General features: G+C 40.5%; 2 protein-coding genes across 2 annotated transcripts in view; one reads left to right on the plus strand and one right to left on the minus strand.

Annotated features, from left to right (window-relative positions):
• Nucleotides 1-10,001, plus strand: part of LOC123510898 (glutamate--cysteine ligase catalytic subunit-like) — a 41,258-nt gene extending 31,257 nt beyond the window's left edge. The window contains exons 4-11 of the mRNA XM_045266373.1: nt 2,255-2,427; nt 3,163-3,380; nt 3,487-3,683; nt 3,978-4,149; nt 4,862-5,059; nt 5,502-5,645; nt 6,288-6,469; nt 7,331-10,001. Of these exons, the coding sequence (XP_045122308.1) occupies nt 2,255-2,427; nt 3,163-3,380; nt 3,487-3,683; nt 3,978-4,149; nt 4,862-5,059; nt 5,502-5,645; nt 6,288-6,469; nt 7,331-7,520 (1,474 nt within the window). The 3' untranslated portion in view covers nt 7,521-10,001. The remainder of the gene's footprint in view (nt 1-2,254; nt 2,428-3,162; nt 3,381-3,486; nt 3,684-3,977; nt 4,150-4,861; nt 5,060-5,501; nt 5,646-6,287; nt 6,470-7,330) is intronic.
• LOC123510907 (pre-piRNA 3'-exonuclease trimmer-like) overlaps nt 9,726-22,977 on the minus strand; it is a 13,628-nt gene continuing 376 nt past the window's right edge. Inside the window, 15 exon segments of the mRNA XM_045266382.1 lie at nt 9,726-9,861; nt 10,170-10,268; nt 10,597-10,775; nt 11,598-11,697; nt 12,920-13,022; nt 13,930-14,043; nt 14,618-14,744; nt 15,657-15,848; nt 16,661-16,790; nt 16,792-16,820; nt 17,672-17,779; nt 18,059-18,202; nt 18,831-18,921; nt 20,352-20,583; nt 22,759-22,977. The exon segment at nt 22,759-22,977 is cut by the window's right edge and continues 13 nt beyond it. Coding sequence (XP_045122317.1) covers nt 9,789-9,861; nt 10,170-10,268; nt 10,597-10,775; nt 11,598-11,697; nt 12,920-13,022; nt 13,930-14,043; nt 14,618-14,744; nt 15,657-15,848; nt 16,661-16,790; nt 16,792-16,820; nt 17,672-17,779; nt 18,059-18,202; nt 18,831-18,921; nt 20,352-20,482 — 1,620 coding nt within the window. The 5' untranslated portion in view covers nt 20,483-20,583; nt 22,759-22,977 and the 3' untranslated portion in view covers nt 9,726-9,788.

The following is a 22,977-nucleotide window of genomic DNA, read 5'->3' on the forward strand; positions in this document are numbered from 1 at the left end:
GCCATGTTGCTGTTGGTGTAAGAGTAAAATAATTCCATCAACTTAAAATAGATATACTCTGTTCACGATCGTTACAGGCACAAGCACTTCCCTCACGGCGGAGCTTGGCATACACCATTCGGTGCTGCTTTGGCTTGTTATCTACGTCTCATGAATCTACTTTGCTTTGATATCTACATTTACATTGCAATCTACGTCTCATGAATCAACTTTGTTAAGCGATCTTCACCTCATATTGCAATCAACAGTCGCTGAAGACTCGGTAATCATTTCCGACGAATGGAGAGCTTACGCTAATTTAAACCAACTCAATTTTCGTCATTTTTCCGTAAATCATCAGCAAAATTTCGTCAATCCCAACACCGGAGCACATACACAAGGAATTGAAAGATCATGGCTTGACGCCAAGATTCGTATATTGAAAAAATTGAGAGGCTGCAATCAAAGAACACAGATTTCAATCCCATCTAGATCACTATTGCTGGCGGAGGATGAGAAAAAAAGCTCCTGACTTGTATTTAGTATTTGTATCCGATGTACGAACTGTTTAGCGTGAGAACATTTTTAATAAACATTTTAGACATTTTGATTTTTTTTTTACTGTTTCAATTAAATTAAACATTTCTATATCTTTTTTTGTTTCAATAAATTTAAGGTTATATATAATGTACAATATTGTGATTTACTCAGTAAATTTTGAAATTAAATGGTGTACTGTGCACATTGTACCAGAGGTGCATGTTCTTTATTGCAAAAACATAAATTAAATAAAAATGTTATGAGTTCAAAATAAAATTTGTACAGTGTAGATATTCTTTCTTTGTAGATATCAAGCCAAAGTAAAAATTTGTATGTTGTAGATATTTTTTCCTAGTAGATAACAAGCCAAAGCAGCACACACTATTGTTTCCTGACTTCCTACAATGTCCCGAGGTGTGGCGGAGGGTTTGATGTTTCGGTGCCTCGATGAACACTGCCAGATACTTTACTTTCCATGATTCTGGTCTACCCTCCATGTGTTACAGCTAATCCCTCCAGGACGAACATTGTTTTAACCCCTTCAGTACCGGGACACACTTTCACCTTGAGATATAAGTATGATTAGACCATTTTATTGACATTAGGAAGGATCTATGGAGGTCAGAAGATTAATGGCCACAGTCTCCACAATTTTGATCCCCACAATTTTCTGAAGCTGTATAAAATCACCAAATAGTAAGCAGAATGAAAATGAAAATATGTCATGGTACTGAAGGGGTTAAGGATTTGTCGTGTCTGGGTGTCTTTACTTCTCGTGATTTTTACAATGATATAGTTAGGTAAGTAACGACAGGGACACAGAGGCACACCACCCATGCCTCCCTGCAGGTGAGTCCATCATTTATCTGCTCTCCCTTATGTTTCCAGACTCAGGTGTAGGAAAGCCAGAATTAACCAGGAATATAGATAAATGACCCAAATAAGGCGATGGTGTGTATGTATTTTCGTATATTTTCAGTGCATGGTTGTTTGATACTGTATGTGTTGTGTGTGCACTGATAACTTATCTACTTTGGCCTCTCAAGGGACTCTTACTTTATTGATCCTTTTTTTTCCGCTAATAGTTCGTTTTATATAAGTTTCCTCCGATTTGTTCTCAGTATTGATTTTCCCAGTTATTTTTTCCTTCGTTTTCTATTTTCCTTAAGGCACAAGTACAAAAAATAAGATAAGACCTAAGAGTTAATTTTATTTCATACCTCCTCAAGTTTGCCTCATTATGTATTTTTTCCCATCCTATTTCTCTCCTCCAGTTTCCTATTTTCCTAAGCCACTCCTAACGAGACAAGCCATACCCACAATTTCTTCCAGGGTTGCACATTAGTGGCTGAAATGGCAGAGTTACAGGATACAGCGCTGGTGAAGTAGTATTGGTTGGCAGGTGTGTTACGTGACAACTGTGACAACTCAAGACTGTACCTGTGATATGTTGTGTTGTGGCAGTGCTGAGTATTTCTTGCGTTTCAGCTTGACGGCAACACAGTGCTAAGGTGACACTGGTGCTTCATGTCTGTTTCTTTCCCCCCCCTGCCCTTTTTTTTTTTTTTTTTTGCAGATTATAATGGCAAACACTTTCTTTTCTCTTTATAATAGCACTTGTATTCTTTCTCTGACAAATAGCCCACAAATTTTCTCTCTCTCTCTCTCTCTCTCTCTCTCTCTCTCTCTCAGCCACAATCACATGCCCCACACTAACACCCTGTGCCTTCCTCAGGTTGGGCTGCCCTGACTTCACATACCCCCCTGCCCTGGCAGAGCCCACCAGCGGGGCTTCACGTTCCCTCTTCTTCCCTGAGGCTGCCATCACACAGAGCCACCCGCGCTTCAAAACACTCACACGCAACATTCGGGAGAGACGGAAAGAAAAAATTGCCATAAATGTCCCCAGTAAGGCCTTTTGTCTTGACAGAATAACTAGCATAAAGGCACAAGAAAGAGAGGAAGGAGTGGGAATGTTTATGGTTTGCATAGATTGTTTGCTTTCCAACTGGCTACTGTTACCTTAGCCCATAAAACATTTGGGTGACCTAAATAGGCAGGTAAGAATGAGACAGCTATCCCTTTATTTTCTGGGACAATTGAGGGGTGTGGTTACTAGAATGTAGAGATGACATGCCAGAGTGTGTGATATATTGAGAGTTGTGTCATGTAGTGTCACAGTCACAGGGTCTTGAGTGTAGGAGTGATGTGGTGTTGTGTTCATGTGGTAATGGCTGGGATACCATTGCTGTGGTTGTGGTGGTGGTGGTAGTGGTGGTGGTGGTGGTAGTGTTGGTGCCAGGTTGTGGTCAGGGTTGCCTCACAGAAAGTTGTCAGTGTTGGTGCACCGAGTCAGTTGTGTTGTTTGTTGTTTGTCACAGCCAGCGCTCTACAGGAATGGTATCTCGGCATTCTTCTTATATTTCCATAGGTCTTCATGCTTTGCAAGTACTTATCAGCCAAGAAAAAGGCATTTTTTGGGAGGCGTTCTTCATGAAATGGCATAAAGTTTTCGTTGTGATATATACTGCCCATATCTTTACTATATCCTTATTGGTGCTCTGCCTTGTGATATTCTGCTGATATCACCACTGTGTCTGTGTCTTGCCATGTTATTCTGTTCATCTGTGCGTGTGCTTGCAGTTTTTGTGGACCTCAAGACCCCAAGGCCATTTGTGGAGGACCTGTCACAGTATGGTGACGATGGCAGCTCAGCCGCTGCCGCCAAGGAGGACCACATCTACCTGGATGCCATGGGGTTCGGCATGGGCTGCTGCTGCCTCCAGATGACTTTCCAGGCATGCAACATCAATGAGGCGCGTGTACTCTATGATCACCTCACGCCCCTCTGCCCTGTCATGGTGACTATCCTGCCTCTCAGAGTATTTTTATTTATAATGTAGACATTTTGCTATTGTCACATTAACCTTAAAAACCCACAAAACTTACCCGTTGCCCCCCAACCAGCTGGCCCTGACAGCCGCCTCACCGCTGTACCGCGGCTACGTGGCCGACGTGGACTGCCGCTGGGACGTGATTGCTGCCTCGGTGGATTGCCGCACCCGGGAGGAGAAAGGTCTGGAGCCGCTGAGGAACGACAGATTTGTGATTCCCAAGTCCCGCTATGGGTCTGTGGACTGCTACCTGTCCAAGTGTGGGTCAAGGTGGGTGCCACTGCTGTTGTGGCATGTGCTGTGTGCTGTAGGGGGAGCTGTGGTAGTCTTGGTTACGTTAAGGTCAGGTGTGATATGATGCCATATACCCCAAATTCTGTATCTAAATTTTATTAAAGGTGTGACATTTTATGTACAGTACCATCACAGACTCCTTCCTTGCTGCAAAACAACACTGGTGTTACACTGCTAGTGAAACAAAACTCCTGGTGTAGTTCAGCAAGGCAGTGCCATGATGCCATGATGCAGCAGCAAGTCCTCATGCTGTTCCAACACCCACTGCAGGTACAACGACATTCCTCTGGTGTACGACAAGAAGATTGAACAGAAGCTGCTGGACAGCAAGGTGGATGAGCAGATGGCCCTGCACATCTCCCACCTCTTCATCAGGGACTCCATCTCTCTCTTCTCTGAAAGAATTCACCAGGATGACGTGAGGGAGATGGACCACTTCGAGGTAAGGAGCCGAGCCACCACGGCCACCACAGCCTGCCAACACACTCACCACCACACACTTGACAAAATTACTCTTAAAATTACAAGGGAAAGTGAAATGCTGTAGTCTAGAAGTGAAAGTTTTGGTTAATGAATCCACAAACTTGTTCAAATAGAATCTTAGACAAATGTTCTCAATATGGTAATATGATATATATGAAAGTGTCAGATAATGAAACATTGACCTGTACAACTTTATCAGTGTTCAATTCTGTTTGTTAAAAACACATGATCATCTTTACCACATGTACTAATTCTCATTGACACAGACAGCTGCTGCTGCTGCTACTGTCTGTGCCACTCATGCTTTGCCTTTCAGTGCATTTAAATATTTCAGATCCTTCCTTTACAGATTTTCAAAGTTACTTTCTCCCTTAAACCATCTCCAGCTAGACTCACTGGAACACAAATTAAAGGAACTTCCAAAACAAATTATACAGATTTTGAAGTATTAAGTTTTGTTTGTATCACTGAAAAAAACTGTCAGGAATTATGTCTTTTAACATATTGAAACATAAATACAACAAAGAAGGTTCCAAAACAAAGTTAATCGAGAAATATCAAGTTTTGCATCAATAAGAGAGAAAAAATGGCTATAAATTTGTCTCCCACCCTGAAACTTGGCTAGGTGAGGAAAACAAACTAAAATTAACTGTCTTCCTCATTCTCCACAGAACATCCAGAGTACAAACTGGCAAAGCATGAGGTTCAAGGTTCCACCAATCAACAGCAACATTGGGTGGCGTGTCGAGTTCAGACCCTGTGAGGTTCAACTGACAGACTTTGAGAATGCAGCCTTTGGTGTGTTCATTGTGCTGCTGACCCGAGCCATCCTTACCTTCAAGCTCAACATGTTAATCCCAATCTCAAAGGTAGGGACAGTGGTGGTGTGTTTCCCTGGTGATGGTGTGATTGTTTTTATGTAAGAGGACAACATAAAATGAAAAAAACAAAACTAGAAAAGGCCACTTAGTTTCCAGTCCCCTTGCAGGTCTGAGAGTTAGCCAAAAAGGGGATAACTGTATGGAAACTTCCCTCTTTTCCCCTTTAGTACCATGATGCATTTCCATATTCATTCTGCTTACTATTTGGTGATTTTATACTTCAGAAACGTATGTGGGGATTAAAATAGTGAAGACTCTGGCTATTAATCTTCTGACCTCCATAGACCCTTCCTAATGCCAATACCCAAAACTTCAGGTAAAAAATGCATCCCAATAATGAAGGGATCAAATAGTCAATTCATAGGATGTTCGAAATACAGAAGCAGGTAGGGAGTGTGCTATTAATGGTGATGATGCCGCTGCCCACCAGGTTGATGAAAACATGCACAATGGCCAGAAACGCAACGCAGTACTGGACCAGAAGTTGTGGTTCAGGCGGGATGTGTTCTCCAGGGACTGTGACAAGGGCGACGACACCAGCCAAATGACTGTCAGTGAGATCATCAATGGCAAGGTAGGAGGCTCACTGTTAGGGGTCCAGGTGGCCAGTGGTACGTTTTGGTTGTATTGAATGATTTGCCAATGATCTGTAGCATTTAGTGAGTCCTCAATATTCTATAGTATTCAATGAGTCCCCAATATTCAACTATTTTTCTTATCCATTCCTTCCTTTGCACTTTTAAATTCTATACTGGGATCTCACTTTTGAATGGTCTAGTTGAAGTGATGTGGGTTTTTAAGCGTTTATGGTTCTGGTGACAAAATATCTCCACTTTTAAATGGTCTAGTTGAAGTGACGCGTGGGTTTTGAAAATGTTTATGGTTCTAGTGACAAAATATCTCTACTTTTGAATGCTCTAGTTGAAGTGATTTGGGGTTTTAAAGGGTGTTTTTTATGTTTCTAGCAACAAAAAATTGGGATCTCCACTTTTGAATGCTGTAGTTGAAGTGACGTGGGTTCTCATTCTTCCTTGATTAGCCGAGACAACTGACTGTATACGTACCAACAAAACATTTCAGGTTGAGGAGTTTGTGGGGCTAATTCCTCTGGTGCATCAGTATATAAAACCTGCCTGTTCTTGTGTCTTTACAAATTTATCTAACTCATTCTTCCCTGATTAGCCAAGAGAATTAACAACGAACCAAACCATTTCAGGGTGAGGAGTTTGTGGGACTGATTCCTCTGGTGCGTCAGTATCTTGGTGCGCTGGACATGGATGCCGACACAGCCTGTACCATTGGCCAGTACTTAAACTTTATCAGTGCGCGGGCGGCAGGCACGGCAATGACCACAGCCGCTTGGATCAGGAACTTTGTCACGTCACACCCGGAGTATAAGTGAGTGTGTGTGTGTGTGTATTTACCTAGTTGTATATTACAGGGTTTGGGTGGGGCTCATAGTGACCAGTCTCCATATCTAGTTTTATCCAACTGTTCCTTAGATTTACGCACACGTTCTGCTGTTAAAATTTCATCATTTAAACTGTTCCAAATGTCCACTGTCCTATGAGGGAAGTTTTATCAGATGTTGACTTTAGGATTCCTAATCTTCTTAGTCTCCTCTTGTCCATGTATCTCCCTCTTCAATCACTGACACCAGGCCTTGTCTATCTATCTTTTCCATATGGTTCACTATCTTGTACATCTTTATTTGACTTCCTCTCTCCTGTCTATCCTTCAAAGTTGGTGGTTCCATTTCCTTCAGTTTTTCTTCATAGGGAAGATGTTTTATTTCTGGCAACATCTTTGTGGCTGTCCTTTGGATTCTTTTTAGTTTCCTGATGTTCTTTTGCATGTGTTGTGACCACACCATTGCTGCATATTCAAGTCTAGGTCTTATCATTGTGGTTATGATCTTTTTCATCATACTCTTGTTCATGTAGTTAAGTGCCATCCTGATATTTGATATTGTCTGTATGTTGAAGGAAGTAACTCATTTGTGTCTTTCTGGAGTCAGGATTTCTTGTATAATTACTTCTAGGTCCTTCTCTTCCTTCTTTTCATTATTACCTCTTCTCCAATTTTGCACTCCCATATAGGCCTTCTTTTACTTTTTATAGTTGATTTTATGGTTATGGTGACAGGTTGACCAGATTTCTATGTTATTAACAGTAGAAGTATTCTTGAAAACCTTACTGTTAGTTAATAATCTGTGTGGGCTGTGAAAGCAGATGAAGTAGAACTGTTCTGCTCCACCAGGCAAGACTCTGTGGTGAGCGAGGGCATCAACTACGACCTGATGGTGGCGTGCAGCGAGATCACTCAGGGCAAGCGGGAGTGTCAGGAGCTGCTGGGCGGCATCCCCAAGACCAAGACGTCGGAGGACATTCCCAAGGCCATGAAAAAGATCATTCAGATGACCTGCATGGCGCCGCGCAATGCTGAGTGAAGGGCGGCGCGGTGCGGCACAACACTGATGGGGTGTGGGGGGTGGGCGGGCGGCCACCACGGGCTCCACTCACTGTTACCTGAGCAGCGGCACCAATGCACCACCGGGCTGAGCAGCACCGCGCTGCACCTCAGAGGCATTATGGGGGAACCATTTAGGCAAGGGACCACAGGTTGTTTGAGGTGGCAGACCACCACCACCACCACCAACACTGCCGCTGCCCTGCAGCGCTATACTCATTTCCTGTGTGCTGCACAGTATTTCTGGCTTGAGTTGCAGGAAAGACTGAAACATTGGTGCTGGTCTGGTCACTGTTTTTGTTGTCACCATCACAGAATGCAATTTTTCCAGTTTCCCAGCGCAAAACTGCAATTTTCAATCATACTGTTGGCATGACTTAATACTTTATGCAACAGGAGTGCAAGATGATAGAGATAGAGTGAGCACAGCACGGGAGACATTCGCTATATCACAGTTCATTATGAGACTCTACAATGCAGCCTAATCTTCAAGTTTTGAACACTAGTGACATGACGACTGGCACAGTTGTCTAGGAGCAGGCCCACCCCCGCCTCTGTCCTGAGCTTGGTGATCTCACAGCAACAGTAACCATGATGACACTTATTTGTTTGGCACTTGTTACGTTCCTATGAAAAATAAACATGGTATTGAGTTGAGCATTATTTGGAGCTTCTTTTGAGTAGGAAAGTGGTCTGGGGTGGCGGCGACACACAGCAGGGGCACGCTGACAAGTGAAGACAACCACGTCCATCCGCAATTATTTGTAACGTGTTCAAGGAAGACCTTGATATCACAGCAAGGCTTCAAACACAGTGGGCAACAGAAGAGCCATGCTGAGTGCTGGGCAGCAGCACGGCAGCACCAGTGAGGGGAGGCATGCCAGGCAGTGGCACTGCACCACTGCTGGAGTCAAGCTGGGGCAGGGATGGGTGCCAGGGCCAGACTTGGGTGTCAGTAGTAGGGAGCCATGGTGGAGGTGGCTGAGGGGGCCTGGGAGTGGTTCAGGGGAGAGCTGTAGTGTGTCGTCCTGCATGGGATATTCAACATTTCAATACCACACTTCTGTAGCAGTAAGGTTTGCACCGACTGATGTAACCTAGGGACGTTATGAGTGTGGCACCGAGCAGTGTGTCTTGTGCTGACTCCCAATGGATGCCAGCTGAATCAGCCACCTTGGAACACCCCCCACCCACACAGTCATGGTGGTGGTGGTGGTGGTGTCCTGGTCCTTGTGTCTTGTCGCCTTGAGGGTGCAGAGGACTGGTGAGCAGCCAAGACACCTGCAAGAGTGCCATGGCTTTAGTGCAGCAGCTGCCACACTCGGTGACAAATTCAAATATTATTTGCATAATTCTTGCCTCTGCTCAAAGTACAGATTGATTAAGGCCAAATTTTGTATGAAGCAGCATAATATTTGAAATGGGCAGGAATGTTTGCCTTGGAGAGTATGGCAGTCAGTAACGTTGTTTGTTGTGCAGCAGAGCCTGTATTTGATTCTGCTTCAATAATCTCCACAGAATATTTATCTTTGGAAAGTTAACCTTTGAGGTAGTCACCTCCATCATCTACTAGGACTAGTGTCTACTATTATTCACTAACTGGTGACATACAGTAACAAGCATGTATGTAAAACTAGCATTACTCAGGAATCTTAGTATTGTACTAGTAGAAATTCAAAATGACAACAACAAAGGAGCAAGGTTTACAATTGTAGTGAGTGAGGAACCTTCGGCACGTTGTGCCAGAAACGTTTTGCTCACACACTTCGTCCCTGAGCCAAGAAATGGTGGACTAAATTTTAAGTTATTTGTTGGCTGTTGTTAAACAACAATGCAATGGTTGTAAGCAGCAATGTGGTGTCATGAGCCCTCCTGCTTCCTTGCTAAGAGGCGGCACCAATGGTCACGTGAGGGCGGCTCACTCACTCGCTAATTAACTGAGGAAGTCTGTCCTGCCGTGACTACCGCCTCTCAGCACACTGCCTGCCTGGGGCGTGCCCTGCCCCTCCCCAAGGGAGTGACAGGAAGCACAGGGCTCAGTGCAATGTGATAGGATGAATTGGAAGCAGATTGAAAAGAAGTACAAAACAAAATATAAGCTGGAAATGATGGTGATGCAGTGTTGTTGAGGTGACCATATAGGGTTGTGAAGCACCACGTCTCTATCACGGCCAAGTGTTTGTGCAAAAAACAAATGTATGACTTTTCTAATTGTAGTACTACAGTGTACCTCTATCCATTGGTGGTGTCAAGGTGAAGACTTCCTGAAGGAGCGGTACACCAGCCAGGCACAGAGTCCCGTCGATAGCACGGCGCCGGACCTGTGGTGATAGGGAACACTGAGGCAACACTTGGCAGTGGCAGGCTGTGTCCTGCCGGCTGGCTCGTGTCTGGTGAGTCTTCTGCCTTTTACCAATCCATATTTAATATATCAGAACAATATACTGAGCATGTCAACACCTGAGATTGTTTTTATGACCTACAACACCTAAAAGCAAACGCACCAGGGAAGGAATCTACATGCAGTCCTTTGTTGCTAAATCTGTACCTTCCTTTGCAATCCCCGACACACAAAGTAGCATAAGGAAAGGAGCAGCAGGGAACACCTCAATGAACCACCAGCACTCACCACACAACGCTGCGGCCCAGGGTGGAGTGTCTCAGCCTGGTGTACACCTGCGCCTTGAGAGGACCCTCAGAGGACAGGTTTGCCAGGATCTCTGTAACACTGTAAGACTTGTTAGTGGCTGGAAACTGCACCACTTCCACCACCACCATCATAAACTATCACTATCAACCTCCAGTGTGATGAATGATGGTGTGTGTGTGTGTGTGTGTGTGTTTGTTTATCTGTCAGTGAGACCAAATCACACTCATTATATCTTGTTTTGTGTGTATTTGTTTATAAATAAGTATTAACAAGGTTTGGGTCAAGATAATGTATTCACCCAGTATTGGTAAGGCAAAAATACAAAGGGCATAATGATCTTGTAAGTTTGTAGGGCTAGAATACCACTACCACCACCACCACCACCACCACCACCACCACAACTCACCTCCTCCATGAAGACATAGCCACCAGCACAGAATTGTTATTGAGTGGCTGCACGTCCAACTGTCCATACTTAGCCAGGGCCGCCGAGACCAGGCCTGGCGACGCCCTCATGGCCCCACCCCGCCCCTGCACCACTAGCCATGGCGGGCGCTTGGTCCTCGGGTCAGCGCCAGCTAGGGACTGTAGGGTATTCAGTGCTTTAACAGGAGGATATGCTTACTTAGGTTAAATTAGGTTAGTTTAATGATGTTTACAATGAACTGAGGTGAAGTGAAATGAAGTTACGTTAGATTAGGACAGTTTTAGTTAGATTAAGTTGGGTTAGTTTAGTTTGCTTTAACCCTTCAGTACCATGACAGATTTTCACATTCATTCTGCTTACTATTTAGTGAATTTATACAGCTTCAGAAACTCATGTGGGGGATTGAAATAGTGAAGACTGTGGCCATTAAGCTTTTGACCTCCATAGACCCTTCCTAGTATCAATAAAATAGTCTAATCACACCCGAAACTCAAAGTAAAAATGCAACCAGTCACACATCAGAAAATAATGAGCAATGTGTGAAATCTTTAAACAAATAAAAAAGCAATGCCTGAAATCTTTGAGTATCTGCAAGAAAAGGGATTAAAAAGAATATTTCTAAATGAGATTATAAATAGGAAAGATTTTGTCAAGAAGGAAGAGGACTAAAAAGAAGGAAAAATCACACTAATAAATGGAACACAACATCTTATCTTACTCAAATTAAAATGACATATTTAAATTCCACAAAATGAAACTCTATTATTTAAATCCCACAAAAGTTAAACTGTTACTTTATTTAAATCACAAAATCAAATCCCTACTTTATTTAAATCCCACTAAATTAAACTCCATTACTTAATCCCACAAAATTGAACTCCATTATCTAAATCCCACTAAAATATACCATTACATCAATTAAACTCCACAAAATCACACCCTTCATGAATTAAGGTCAAGAAACAGAGAGGGCGGTGTACCATGAAGGGAACAGCTGACCTCTGAAGGTGCATCTTGTTAGCATACGGCCTCAGGGTGGACAGGTGCTCCCGGGGACTGAGGGGCCGTTGGTGCTGTGTCCTGGGAAAGTTGGCAGTGTGTTAGGGATTAAAAGAGCTATTCAGGGCTGTCAGGAATTTTAAGAGGTATTCAAGGTTGGTTTGCAAGGTTGTGTTAAGGATTATAGACCAAGGAATTCAGGGTTTGGCTTCCTGGGGTTGGGGTATCAAATCTTGTGGTCATTTGTATAGACTGAGTTACTGCTGTGCTGTGAGAAATGGCTAACTCTTGTATTGGTGAGAAGAAAAGATGGTTAACTCCTGCATTAGTGAGAGGGACAGATGGTTAACTCCTGCATTAGTGAGAGGGACAGATGGCTGACTCCTGCATTAGTGAGTGGGACAGATAGTTAACTCCTGCATTAGTGAGAGGGACAGATGGTGAACTCCTGCATGGGTGAAGTAGGTAGTTAATTGCATTAGTGAGGTGGTTAGTTAAGTCTTGCATTACTGAGGTAAACAGAACAAAGGTAAAATAGAAGGAAACAAAGACAGCAATGCAGTTTACCCATGAGAAAAAGGCCTGTGATCAGAAACGCTTTGGTGTCTCACGACGACAATTTTTTAAAGGCTCTAGTTGAAGATAGTCATGTTTTTAAAGATATTTCTATTGTTCTGGTGATGAATTAGCAACATTTCTGATTTATCATAAGGAGAAACTGTCTTGAAAACCCTGCTAATCATCTCTGGGGACTTAAAAAATTGTCGTGGCATTTTTTAATATGGCCTAAAGATACAAGAGTGGAGATACTGGGAAAACTCTTACATTACTGAAGGTGGAAGGTTAGCTCTTGCAATAGTGAAGTGGACAGAATAGTGATAGAATAATGGGAAACAAACACCAAGAGAAGACAGTGATTAACTCTTGCAATGATGAAACAGACTAATAATGAAATCTTGCACTAGTGAGAGACAGAACAGTGAAGGAGATAACTTTTGTAATAGTGAAACATACAAATTAATTCCTACACTAGTGAGGTGGACAGAATAGTGAAGGAGGAAGAGATACTCGAGATCTTGCAATAGTGAAACAGACAAATAATGAACTCTTGCATTAGTGAGGGACAGAATAATGAAGGAAATAACTGTTGCAATAGGGAAATAGAAAATGAACTAACTCTTGCAGTAGTGAGGGACAGAACAGTGAAGGAGAAGGAGGAGGAGGAGGAGGAGGAGGAGGAGAAATATTAAGAAAGGTGAGTGACAAGAAGAGGAGGAGGAGGATGATAAGTGAGGCAACATACTGATGGAGCTGCACCATGGCGGCCAGGTGACACATGCGCAGGAAGCAGAAACCCGTCAGCAAAGCATCATAGCCCGCCTCATGCAGAGTTGCTCCCTCTTGCGCTGGTGGGACACAGTGTTGTCATCATTATCATTGTCCATCCTCATCACTTCTCACAATGACCAGATCTTGCAATAGTGAACCTGATAAATGATTAACTTAGTGTTGTCATTATCATCATCATCTATTCTCATCACCTCTCACTGACCAGCACTAGATGGAGACGTGAAACTCACTATCATTAACTTCCTATAGATAAACAGCTGGTGACTTGCATTTATTTATCTATTCATCTTATTTCAACCACTACTAGGAGATGGAAAGAGGTGGAACAAAGCTATTATCACTATCAATCACTATTAACTCTATACGTGAACACCTGGTCCCTTGTGTCTATTTATCTATTCATTCTTTTTTATCAAGACCAGGAAATGGGTGAAGAAAAACTATTACCACACAATTATCTCCTTATCTATTTATTTTTCTATGTAAGAGGGGAAAAGGGCAACAAAACTGGGGAAATGGAAGTGTAGGGGAGTGGGTCCTGTCTGCCCCTCAACACTGCTACATCTCTCTGTCTCGTCTCTCTCTGTGGTTGAGGTTACTCTGTTATATATAAGGGATGTGTTCAGAATAAAAGGGATATTTGTTCTAATTCCCATAAAGAATAGAAGAGGCATGTTTTTCTGCTTCCCATCCTTTCTATTACTTCCCTCATTGCAAAAAAAAAATAAATAAATAAATAAAAAAAAAAGAAATATATAAATGAATAATAACAATAATAAAAAAATAAAATTAAATTAAAAAAATACCAATTCACCAATTAATTAACTCACTATACTTGTTACTTATGACTGGATGGTTCTTATCTGCCCCAAAACACAAGTCAACAATGGTACTTATTTCTCCCTGTGGTAAGTTCATATGTTCTATTAAGCAAGTGGTTCCTGGCTGGCCCTTGTTACTCACTGTATTTATTGCCTGGTGTTGTGTGGTGCAGCTTGGGCAGATACAAAACAGGCAGGTCTCCTCTCATAGCAGTGGCCAGGTCCCCGAGGTTTGTCTTACTTAAAGCTCGACTCACTGGAAATTAAATGCTATACTAAATTACTGTTGTGAATTGGAAACGTGATACTAGTTTACAGTTTATCTGAAGGTGTGAGAAAGGTGTTAATCTCTTCAGTGCCAGGACGTGCTTTCCTATTCATTCTGGTTTCTTGATTTAATTGATAGAAAACCACATAACAAAGAATTTAAGAAACTGCTGTAAAAAAAATAATTCCTTTAACGCCTTCAGTACCAGGACACTTTTTCAAATTCATTCTGGTTACTATTAGGTGATTTTATACAGGTTCAGAAACACATGTTGGGATTAGACTATGGCCATTAATCTTTTGACCTCCATAGACCCTTCCTAATGTCAATAAAATCATCTAATTGTACCCAATAATCAAAGTTAATTCTGGTCACAATTTGGAGATTTTATACAACTTCAGAAACATATGGTAGGATTAGAATATTGAAGACTCTAGCCATTAATCTTTTGACCTCGAAAGACCCTTCCTAATGCAAGTAAAATTGTCTAATCATACCCAAAAATCAAGGTAAAAATGCATCTTAAAATTGAAGGAGTTAATGATCTCTCTCTCTCTCTCACCAAAAGTATCCTCCTTGTGCTTATACTTGAGTTCCTCCGCCACAAACTTGGTGTCATATATGAAGGGAAAGAGTCTGTGCACCTCCGATTTAAAGAGGTCATAAGAAGCCGGCAATCTCTTGTGGAACTGAAATGATGAGGGAGATGATGACACACACTCAGGAAAAAGATGAAGAGAAGAGAGAGGAGAGCAGATGATAGTTTGTTGATAGAGAAAAAGAAAAGAAAAGAAAAATAAATAAATAAATAATAATGTAGGGACTTTGTATTGAAAACTCCATTAAATGCCACTAGAACCTTTTACACTACAACTAAAATCTTGAAAACACCCTTAAAAATACCAGTAACTTCCACTACAACCTAAAAATCTACCATTAAGATTGTTGAATCACTAAAAAATTCCAGTTACTTCTAAAATTCTGAAAAAACACACTTGAAAGCCCCAATAAATCACAAAATACTCACAAAACATCACTAAAACTAAGAACCACCCCTAAAAACCCCAATAACTTCTTAAACTCTAAACCAAACCTTTGAAAACCCCAATAACTCACACAAACACCCACTAAACTACCACTAAAACTAAGAACCACCCTTGAAAAACCCAAATAACTTCTTAAATTCTTAACGCACCTTTGAAAACCTCAATAACTTCTTAAAGTCTAGCACCTTTGAAAACCCCAATTACTCTCACTAACACCCACTAAACTGAAACTAAAACCCATCCTTGAAAACCCCAATAACTTCTAAAATGATGAGAAAAAAAAAAAAACTTTGAAAAGGCAATAACTCGCCCTAACTGGACTACAACTGAAACTAAAAACTGCCCTTGAAAACCCCAATAACTTCTAAAATGATAAAAAACACACTTGGAAATGGCAATATCTCGCCCTAACACAAACTAAACAACTTAAAATCACTCTTGAAACCCCAATAACTCCCACTAAACACCCAATAAAACTAAAAACCACCCACTGAAAATCTTAACAACTTCCGCTCAACACCAAGAAACACTACAAGATACAAGAGAAAAGCAAACCTGTTTATATATCAGCAGAAGATCAAGAAGGCCATTATGAACGACGACTGGTTTCTGAAGCTCAACAAGGACCTGGAAAAGACTTGTGAATCCTTTGTTCCTCTCAATTATTCCATCTATTAACTGGGTACGGTTTGGGTCTTCCTCTTCTAATCTTGCTCTCTCGTTGTTTGATACTTTTTTCACCACAATCTAGAAAGTGAAGATATTATGAGTCAATAGGTAAAGGAGGACTAGCAATGTGTGGATCTAATAGCCTCTTATGCCTTCCTTTCAGTTCTTTTTGATAGTGTTGAAAGCTTGTTTTTAATTATCTAAGTGAGTATACCTTGAAGAAATTACAAGTCAACAGGTCAATAGGTAAGAAAGACTAACAATGTGTGAGTTTAATAGCTTTTTATGCCTTCCTTTTAGTTCTTTTTGATATTGTTGAAGGCTTGTTTTTTATGATTATCTAAGTGAGTCTAGCTTAAAGAGATTATGGGTCAATAGATGAATAGGTAAGGAAAACTGAAAATGTGTGGGTCTGACAGATTCTTGTACCTTTCCTTTTATTCTTACTGATATTGTTGAAGGTTTGTTTAGTTTCCATGATTATCTCTTCCAATTGAACCCAGCCCATTTCTAGCCCCATTCCAGCCCCACACACCCACCAGGCCATCCCACTCCCACACAGGCAAGGCAGACTTAACCTAAACCCTTCCTAGCCCCATTCCAGTCATGCAAAGGGAAGGCAGATCATCCCAGCCCCACACAGATAAGGTCCTTCCATCTCAGCCCCACACAAACAAGATAAGACCCATTCCAGCCCCACACAGAGAAGGTAGACCCATTCCAATCCATTCTCGACCCACACAAATAAGACAGACCATCCCAGCCCCACACAGATAAGATCCTCCCATCTTAGCCTCATTCCAGACCCACAGAGTCAACACAAAAGCCAGACCAGACCCATCGTAACTCAACCCAGCCACATTTCTAGCCCCACACACCCATACACCCACCAGGCCATCCTGCAGTGTGGCCCACAGCTCAAGGAAGGATGTGTGGAGGGCGGCAAGAAGAGTAGCCTGGGAGTGGATGTCTTCAACTCCACTAAGGGTGTGTCTCGCCATCCTCCACTCCAGCCATCCACTCACCAACACAGCGGAAGTGTCTCTCCACCTGTAGGGAAAGTGGTGGTGGTGGTGGTGGTTGGTAATGTGATTGTAAGGTGAGAAAGAACAAAAATAATAAAAAAATAATGATGAAAAAAAAAAAAAAAAGAAAAAGAGGAAGAAATACACCATACAAAAGAAAAAATGAAGAAAAAGAAGGAAAAAGGAAAAAAAAAAAAGAAAAAAGGTGATGAACATGATGATGGTGATAATATGCTTCCAAATTCTCTAATTTACGTGATGATGACAATGGTGGTGATAATGATGGTGATAATAATGGTGATACATTTCTCAAGTCTCTGTTTAAGTAAAGTGATAATGACAGTAGTGGTGATAACGATGGTGATGACATGATTCTAAGCTATCAATCTAGTATGTAAAGTGATGACGACAATGATAATGAAGGCAATAATGATGTTAGACACTTCATTTTCAAGCCTTCAGTCTGCCGTATAAAATGATGACGAGGCAAAATAATGATGATAATGCTGGCTAGATTTGATTACATTAGGTTAGGTTAGGCTAGGTTAAGTTTCCAAGTCTCCAATCTGCCAGGTAAAATGATGAGAGTGATGAGAATAATGACAAGGCAATTATATTCAGACCTTCAATCAAGAAAAATAGTGACAATATAAATGACAAGAATGATAATAATAATAATGACATGACAATAATTTCCAACCCCCTTAATCTAGCAAGTGAAATAGTGACAACAACAACAACAACAACAATGATAATAATAATGGCAAGACAATTATTTCCAAACCATTAATCTAGTAAAATAATGACAACAATAAAGATGAGAAGAATGATAATAATAATGGTGATCTATTTCCGACCGTCCCCCCCCCACAATACCTCATAAGACATGTGTGATGCTTTCTTGCCACTGAAGAGATCTGTCAGTTCAGTTCGGAGGTCATCTATTTCATCACGGTTCATGTAGGGCACACCTTCGTAGAGCCACTGGGAAGAAAATAAATAAATAGATAAAATAAAAGAAAAGAAAAGAATACATAAAAAGAAAGAAAGAAAGAAAGAAAGACAGAAAGGAAGAAAGAAAGCAAGAAAAAAACAGGGTTATTATTACCATAGAAACTTAAAAAAAAAAAAAAAAAAAATATTAGCTATAAAAGATAATAAAAACAAGAAATATATAAATGAACCAAAGGAAAAGCTAGATTAAAACAAGTGACATGCCAAAACATAAACCCACACACACACACACACACACACACACTTCACCTTATTAAAATCAAAGTTATATTTCTGCAGGAACTCAAGGCTGGAAGTTTGGCAGGCAATGATGGGATCGCTGGAGCCACAAGAATGAGGCCGCAGGTAAAAATTGTAGCTGGTAACACTGTAGGCATTCTGGTCTGGCACGCCCTGGGGAGATAACATTATGTACAGGTAACTCTCGATTAACACTATAGATGCTTTCCAAGAGGCATCGCGTATTTCAAAATTGCGTAAAACAAACTTATAATTCTCATAAGAAACAATAGATTATAGGGGGGTGCGGGATGTGGTCCAAATCGTGTATAAGCAAACCGATCGCGCAGATTTAATTAATTATAATATTTTTTCGGTCATGTATTAATAAAACATATATTAAACACATGTAAATCAAGAGTTACCTACCTGTACTTGTAGAGAATAGGTAAGATTTTTGTTATTTCTCACTTATATGGCAACTTAGATACATAATAGGTAAGATAATAGGAGAGATAATATTAGGTATTCATAGATATATAACAGGTAAAGTTTAGGTTATTTCTTATCTATATGGCTACTCAGTTAAATAGTTAATAGGTAAGGTAATCAGGGAGAGATCATAATAGATACTAATAGACAGATAATAGATAAGGTAATAGGGTTAATTTTATAATCTTATTTACATATTCAATTAGATAGGTAAGGTGTATATTATCTATTTACATGGCAATTGATTTATTCCTTTGTTAAATATCTTGCTCTTTCTTTCTCTCTCTCTCTCATGCTAACTGGCACCAACCGTGAACAGTGCCAGGCCAAGCTGCACTACAGAGAAGCGCCGCAGGTTGGCACTCAGCTTGTGGTAACGCTGGGGCCCGTCATCAAACAGACTGTGCCGGAAATGGTGGAGAATTAGTCAAATTTAAACTCTTCAATACTGGAACACATTTTTATCATGAATTTTTGGTGTGATCAGACAATTCTATTTACATTAGGAAGGGTCTATGGACGATTAATGGCCAGTCTTCACTATTTTAATCCCCACATAAGTTTCTGAAGCTGTATAAAGGGTCTATGGAAGATTAATGGCCAGTCTTCACTGTTTTAATCCCTACATAAGTTTCTGAAGCTGTTCAAAGGGTCTATGGAAGATTAATGGCCAGTCTTCACTGTTTTAATCCCTACATAAGTTTCTGAAGCTGTTCAAAGGGTCTATGGAAGATTAATGGCCAGTCTTCACTATTTTAATCCCCACATAAGTTTCTGAAGCTGTATAAAGGGTCTATGGAAGATTAATGGCCAAAGTCTTCACTATTTTAATCCCCACATAAGTTTCTGAAGCTGTATATAATCACCAAATAGTAACCAGAAGGAATATGCAAATGTGTCATGGTACTGAAGGAGTGAAAATGATACATGTGGTTTGCTATGAATATCGGACAGTTAATGTGTACTATTGGGCTTTCTCAATAGCACACGACACCTATTTCACTACTTAGGCTCGATATTTTTGAGTTTTTACTGGGTTTTTATTAATCTATTTTTTTTTACCTATTTTTATTTATTTATTTATACTTTGTCATTGGATGCACTTAATACTTGACTATTTGAGCATCTATATATTTTAACCATTTTCCCCCATTTTTATCTACGTCTTATTTCAATATTTTTTTTCTTGTGAATATTTGACTACTTAGCTTGAATAATCTTGAGTTCTACCTGCTTCTTATTTTATTTTTTTTTTTTTATCATTGGATACACTTAGATGAGCTGAAGTTTTCGTAAGTTACAGAAAAATATCATATGTAGCCTTTTATTAATTTTTCTTTACTACTTCCACCATTTCTTCTCCATTTTTCCATGTTTTCTTCAGTATCTTTTCCTGTGAATATCTGACCATTTACGCTGCATAATTTTTAAGTTTTTACTGGATTTTTATTTTTTGTCATTACTTACACTTTAGATAGAATGAATTGTTAGTTAGAGCTGATAAAAATAATATAGATGGCTTTCTTTTATAATATCTAACTATTTGAGCAACTATCTCAACCATTTTCCCTTATTTTTCTTCAATATTTTTTTCTGACAATCTGCAAGGACAATTTTAACACTTTTCCCGCCCTGTTTCTCTAATTCTTTACTACATAACATCAGAATTTACATAACACACACGTATCTACTTATAATGAGTAGAGTAACATACAAAAACTATCACTGTATACTTAAAATAGCAAAAAAGGGGAAAAAAACGAAGAATATTAAGCTCAATGCCGGTAAATAAACAAGGAGGATAAATACAAGACTATCAATGGTTCCTTACTTGTTCCTGAAGGCGGAGTCAGCGAGCAGTCCCGTGAATTCCGTGTCAAGGGCCAGGAAGGAGCATGACCTCGCCTCCTCCACTATTAAGGGCAGCACAGAGGAGAAATTGGTGCTTGTCACGTCCACCATCCCTGCTGCTGGCGGTGGTGGTGGTGATTAGTGTTATTTCTTGCCAGCGGGACCGTCTGTGTCTGGTGTGTGGGTCCAAGGCCGTCCTGGTGCGTGTGGGGCTGAGGGCAATGATAGGACATGTAACCATCACCTTATTTAACTCACTTTAGGGGTCATTTATCTATTTACAAGGTTAATTCTGGCTTTCCTTCACTCTCTGAGTCTGGAGACACAACAGGGTTCAGCCAAACACTCACTTGCAGAGCGGGAGAGAGGATGGCGGGGTGTTTCTCTGGGGCCGCATATTTACGATATTTACGTAACGCAATTCATTTTGAAAATCGCCAGAAGAAAGAAAGCACCCAGACTGAAATGTACTACACTTTTTGACGCTACACAAAGTTTAACTCTCTTACAAAATATAAAAAGCTTACCGGGTCCAGCAGTAACAGCACAGGATCGGCTGAAGTGACTCCAATTCTCGCCAACGGCATCACAAAAACATTATAATATCCAGAAAGAAAACGAAGCCAGATAAGTTTATACTATATTTTATGAATGATAAAAAGTTTCGCTTTCTAGAGGAATAAAGAAAACGTGAATGTCTCGTCGCATAAAGAAAATAATATTTTTGTCTTCGGCTCCATAATTACGTTAATTTGAAAAATACGAATAGATAGACTTGATTTCATTGAACATTATTACTTGCATCATAATATTCATATTTTTCTAGTCTTAACTCAAGCCCTAAATCAATCCTAGACATACTGATTAAAAAAAGTTACAATTTATAAAGTAACTTTTATGTCATATTTTCAATAAACAAACAACACAGCTACACTCGATCTTATCATCTCTCAAGACTTACTATACCTTGCCATTAATAAATCAAATATCAAAACAATGCCAACTCCATTAATAGAAAGAAACCAAATATTACCTGGTGCCGAAATGTTTTTTTTGCACGTTTACTGGCTGCCTCCACCTCCCCTCCCATCCCCCAAACACACACCCACTCCCCTCCATCTCCACCCCATCCACCTCCTACAACACCCACAGTCTTCAAAACATCTAGAAACACACAGAAAACCCGATGTACTATGCTATATGTGTCAATGGAAGTGTCAGGGTGTCAGCGTGGCCAGGGCAGGATGGGAAGAGGTAAGCAGGGGTCGACAGGTGGGGAGGTCGGGTAGGGGGTGGTGACCAGGATACCGTACCGTGTGGTGTGTGGTGTGTGGTGTGGTGTGGTGTGGTGTTGAATCAAAAACTGTACTGACTAGTGTGTGTGTGTGTGTGTGTGTGTGTGTGGTAGTTAGGAATGTGGAATGGTGGTTAAGTGAACGAGTTGATTGTAGTAGTAGTAGTAGTAATAGTAGTAGTAGTAGTAGTAGTAGTAGTAGTAGTAATAGTAGTGGTAGTGGTGGTGGTGGTGGTAGATGATTAAATAATGTTAATGGGTTGTTGTTTTTTATTTTTCTATCATTTTCGTTTGTTTTGCTTACTGAAACGGAACGAACGAACAAACACAAACAACCTGAAATAGAATAAGTAATCGGATGAATAAAAATAAAGAAAAAAAAGAAATGAAATAAGAAAATAGGAACCTTTTTTTACACTAATCTCTCTCTCTCTCTCTCTCTCTCTCTCTCTCTCTCTCTGGTTTTCTCATTTTTCTTCCTTCATTAGTCCTTGATCTCTGGTTCCCTTTTCCTTTTCTCCCTCTTCTCCACTATTCTCCCTTGCATCTTACCTTCACTAATCTCTCTCTTATCTCCAACCACAAACTGAGACGAGAGGGAAACGAGAGTAATACGACAGATGACGAGAGAAACAACAGTTGTAATGAATTTTTATTATTACGAACAATAACGTAAGTGGAGAAATGACTTAAGATGAGTGTAAGTAATTGTCATTACTTACACTTTAGATAGAATGAATTGTTAGTTAGAGCTGATAAAAATAATATAGATGGCTTTCTTTTATAATATCTAACTATTTGAGCAACTATCTCAACCATTTTCCCTTATTTTTCTTCAATATTTTTTTTGACAATTTGCAAGGACAATTTTAACACTTTTCCCGCCCTTTCCCGCCCTGTTCCTCTAATTCTTTACTACATAACATCAGCATTTACATAACACACGTATCTACTTATAATGAACAGAGTAACGTACAAAAACTATCACTGTATACTTAAAATAGCAAAAAAGGGGGAAAAAACGAAGAATATTAAGCTGAATGCCGGTAAATAAACAAGGAGGATAAATTAAAGACTATCAATGGTTCCTTACTTGTTCCTGAAGGCGGAGTCAGCGAGCAGTCCCGTGAATTCCGTGTCAAGGGCCAGGAAGGAGCATGACCTCGCCTCCTCCACTATTAAGGGCAGCACAGAGGAGAAATTGGTGCTTGTCACGTCCACCATCCCTGCTGCTGGCGGTGGTGGTGGTGATTAGTGTTATTTCTTGCTAGCGGGACCGTCTGTGTCTGGTGTGTGGGTCCAAGGCCGTCCT

This window comes from Portunus trituberculatus, chromosome 4 (assembly GCF_017591435.1).
Source record: "Portunus trituberculatus isolate SZX2019 chromosome 4, ASM1759143v1, whole genome shotgun sequence".
NCBI classification, from domain to species: domain Eukaryota; kingdom Metazoa; phylum Arthropoda; class Malacostraca; order Decapoda; family Portunidae; genus Portunus; species Portunus trituberculatus.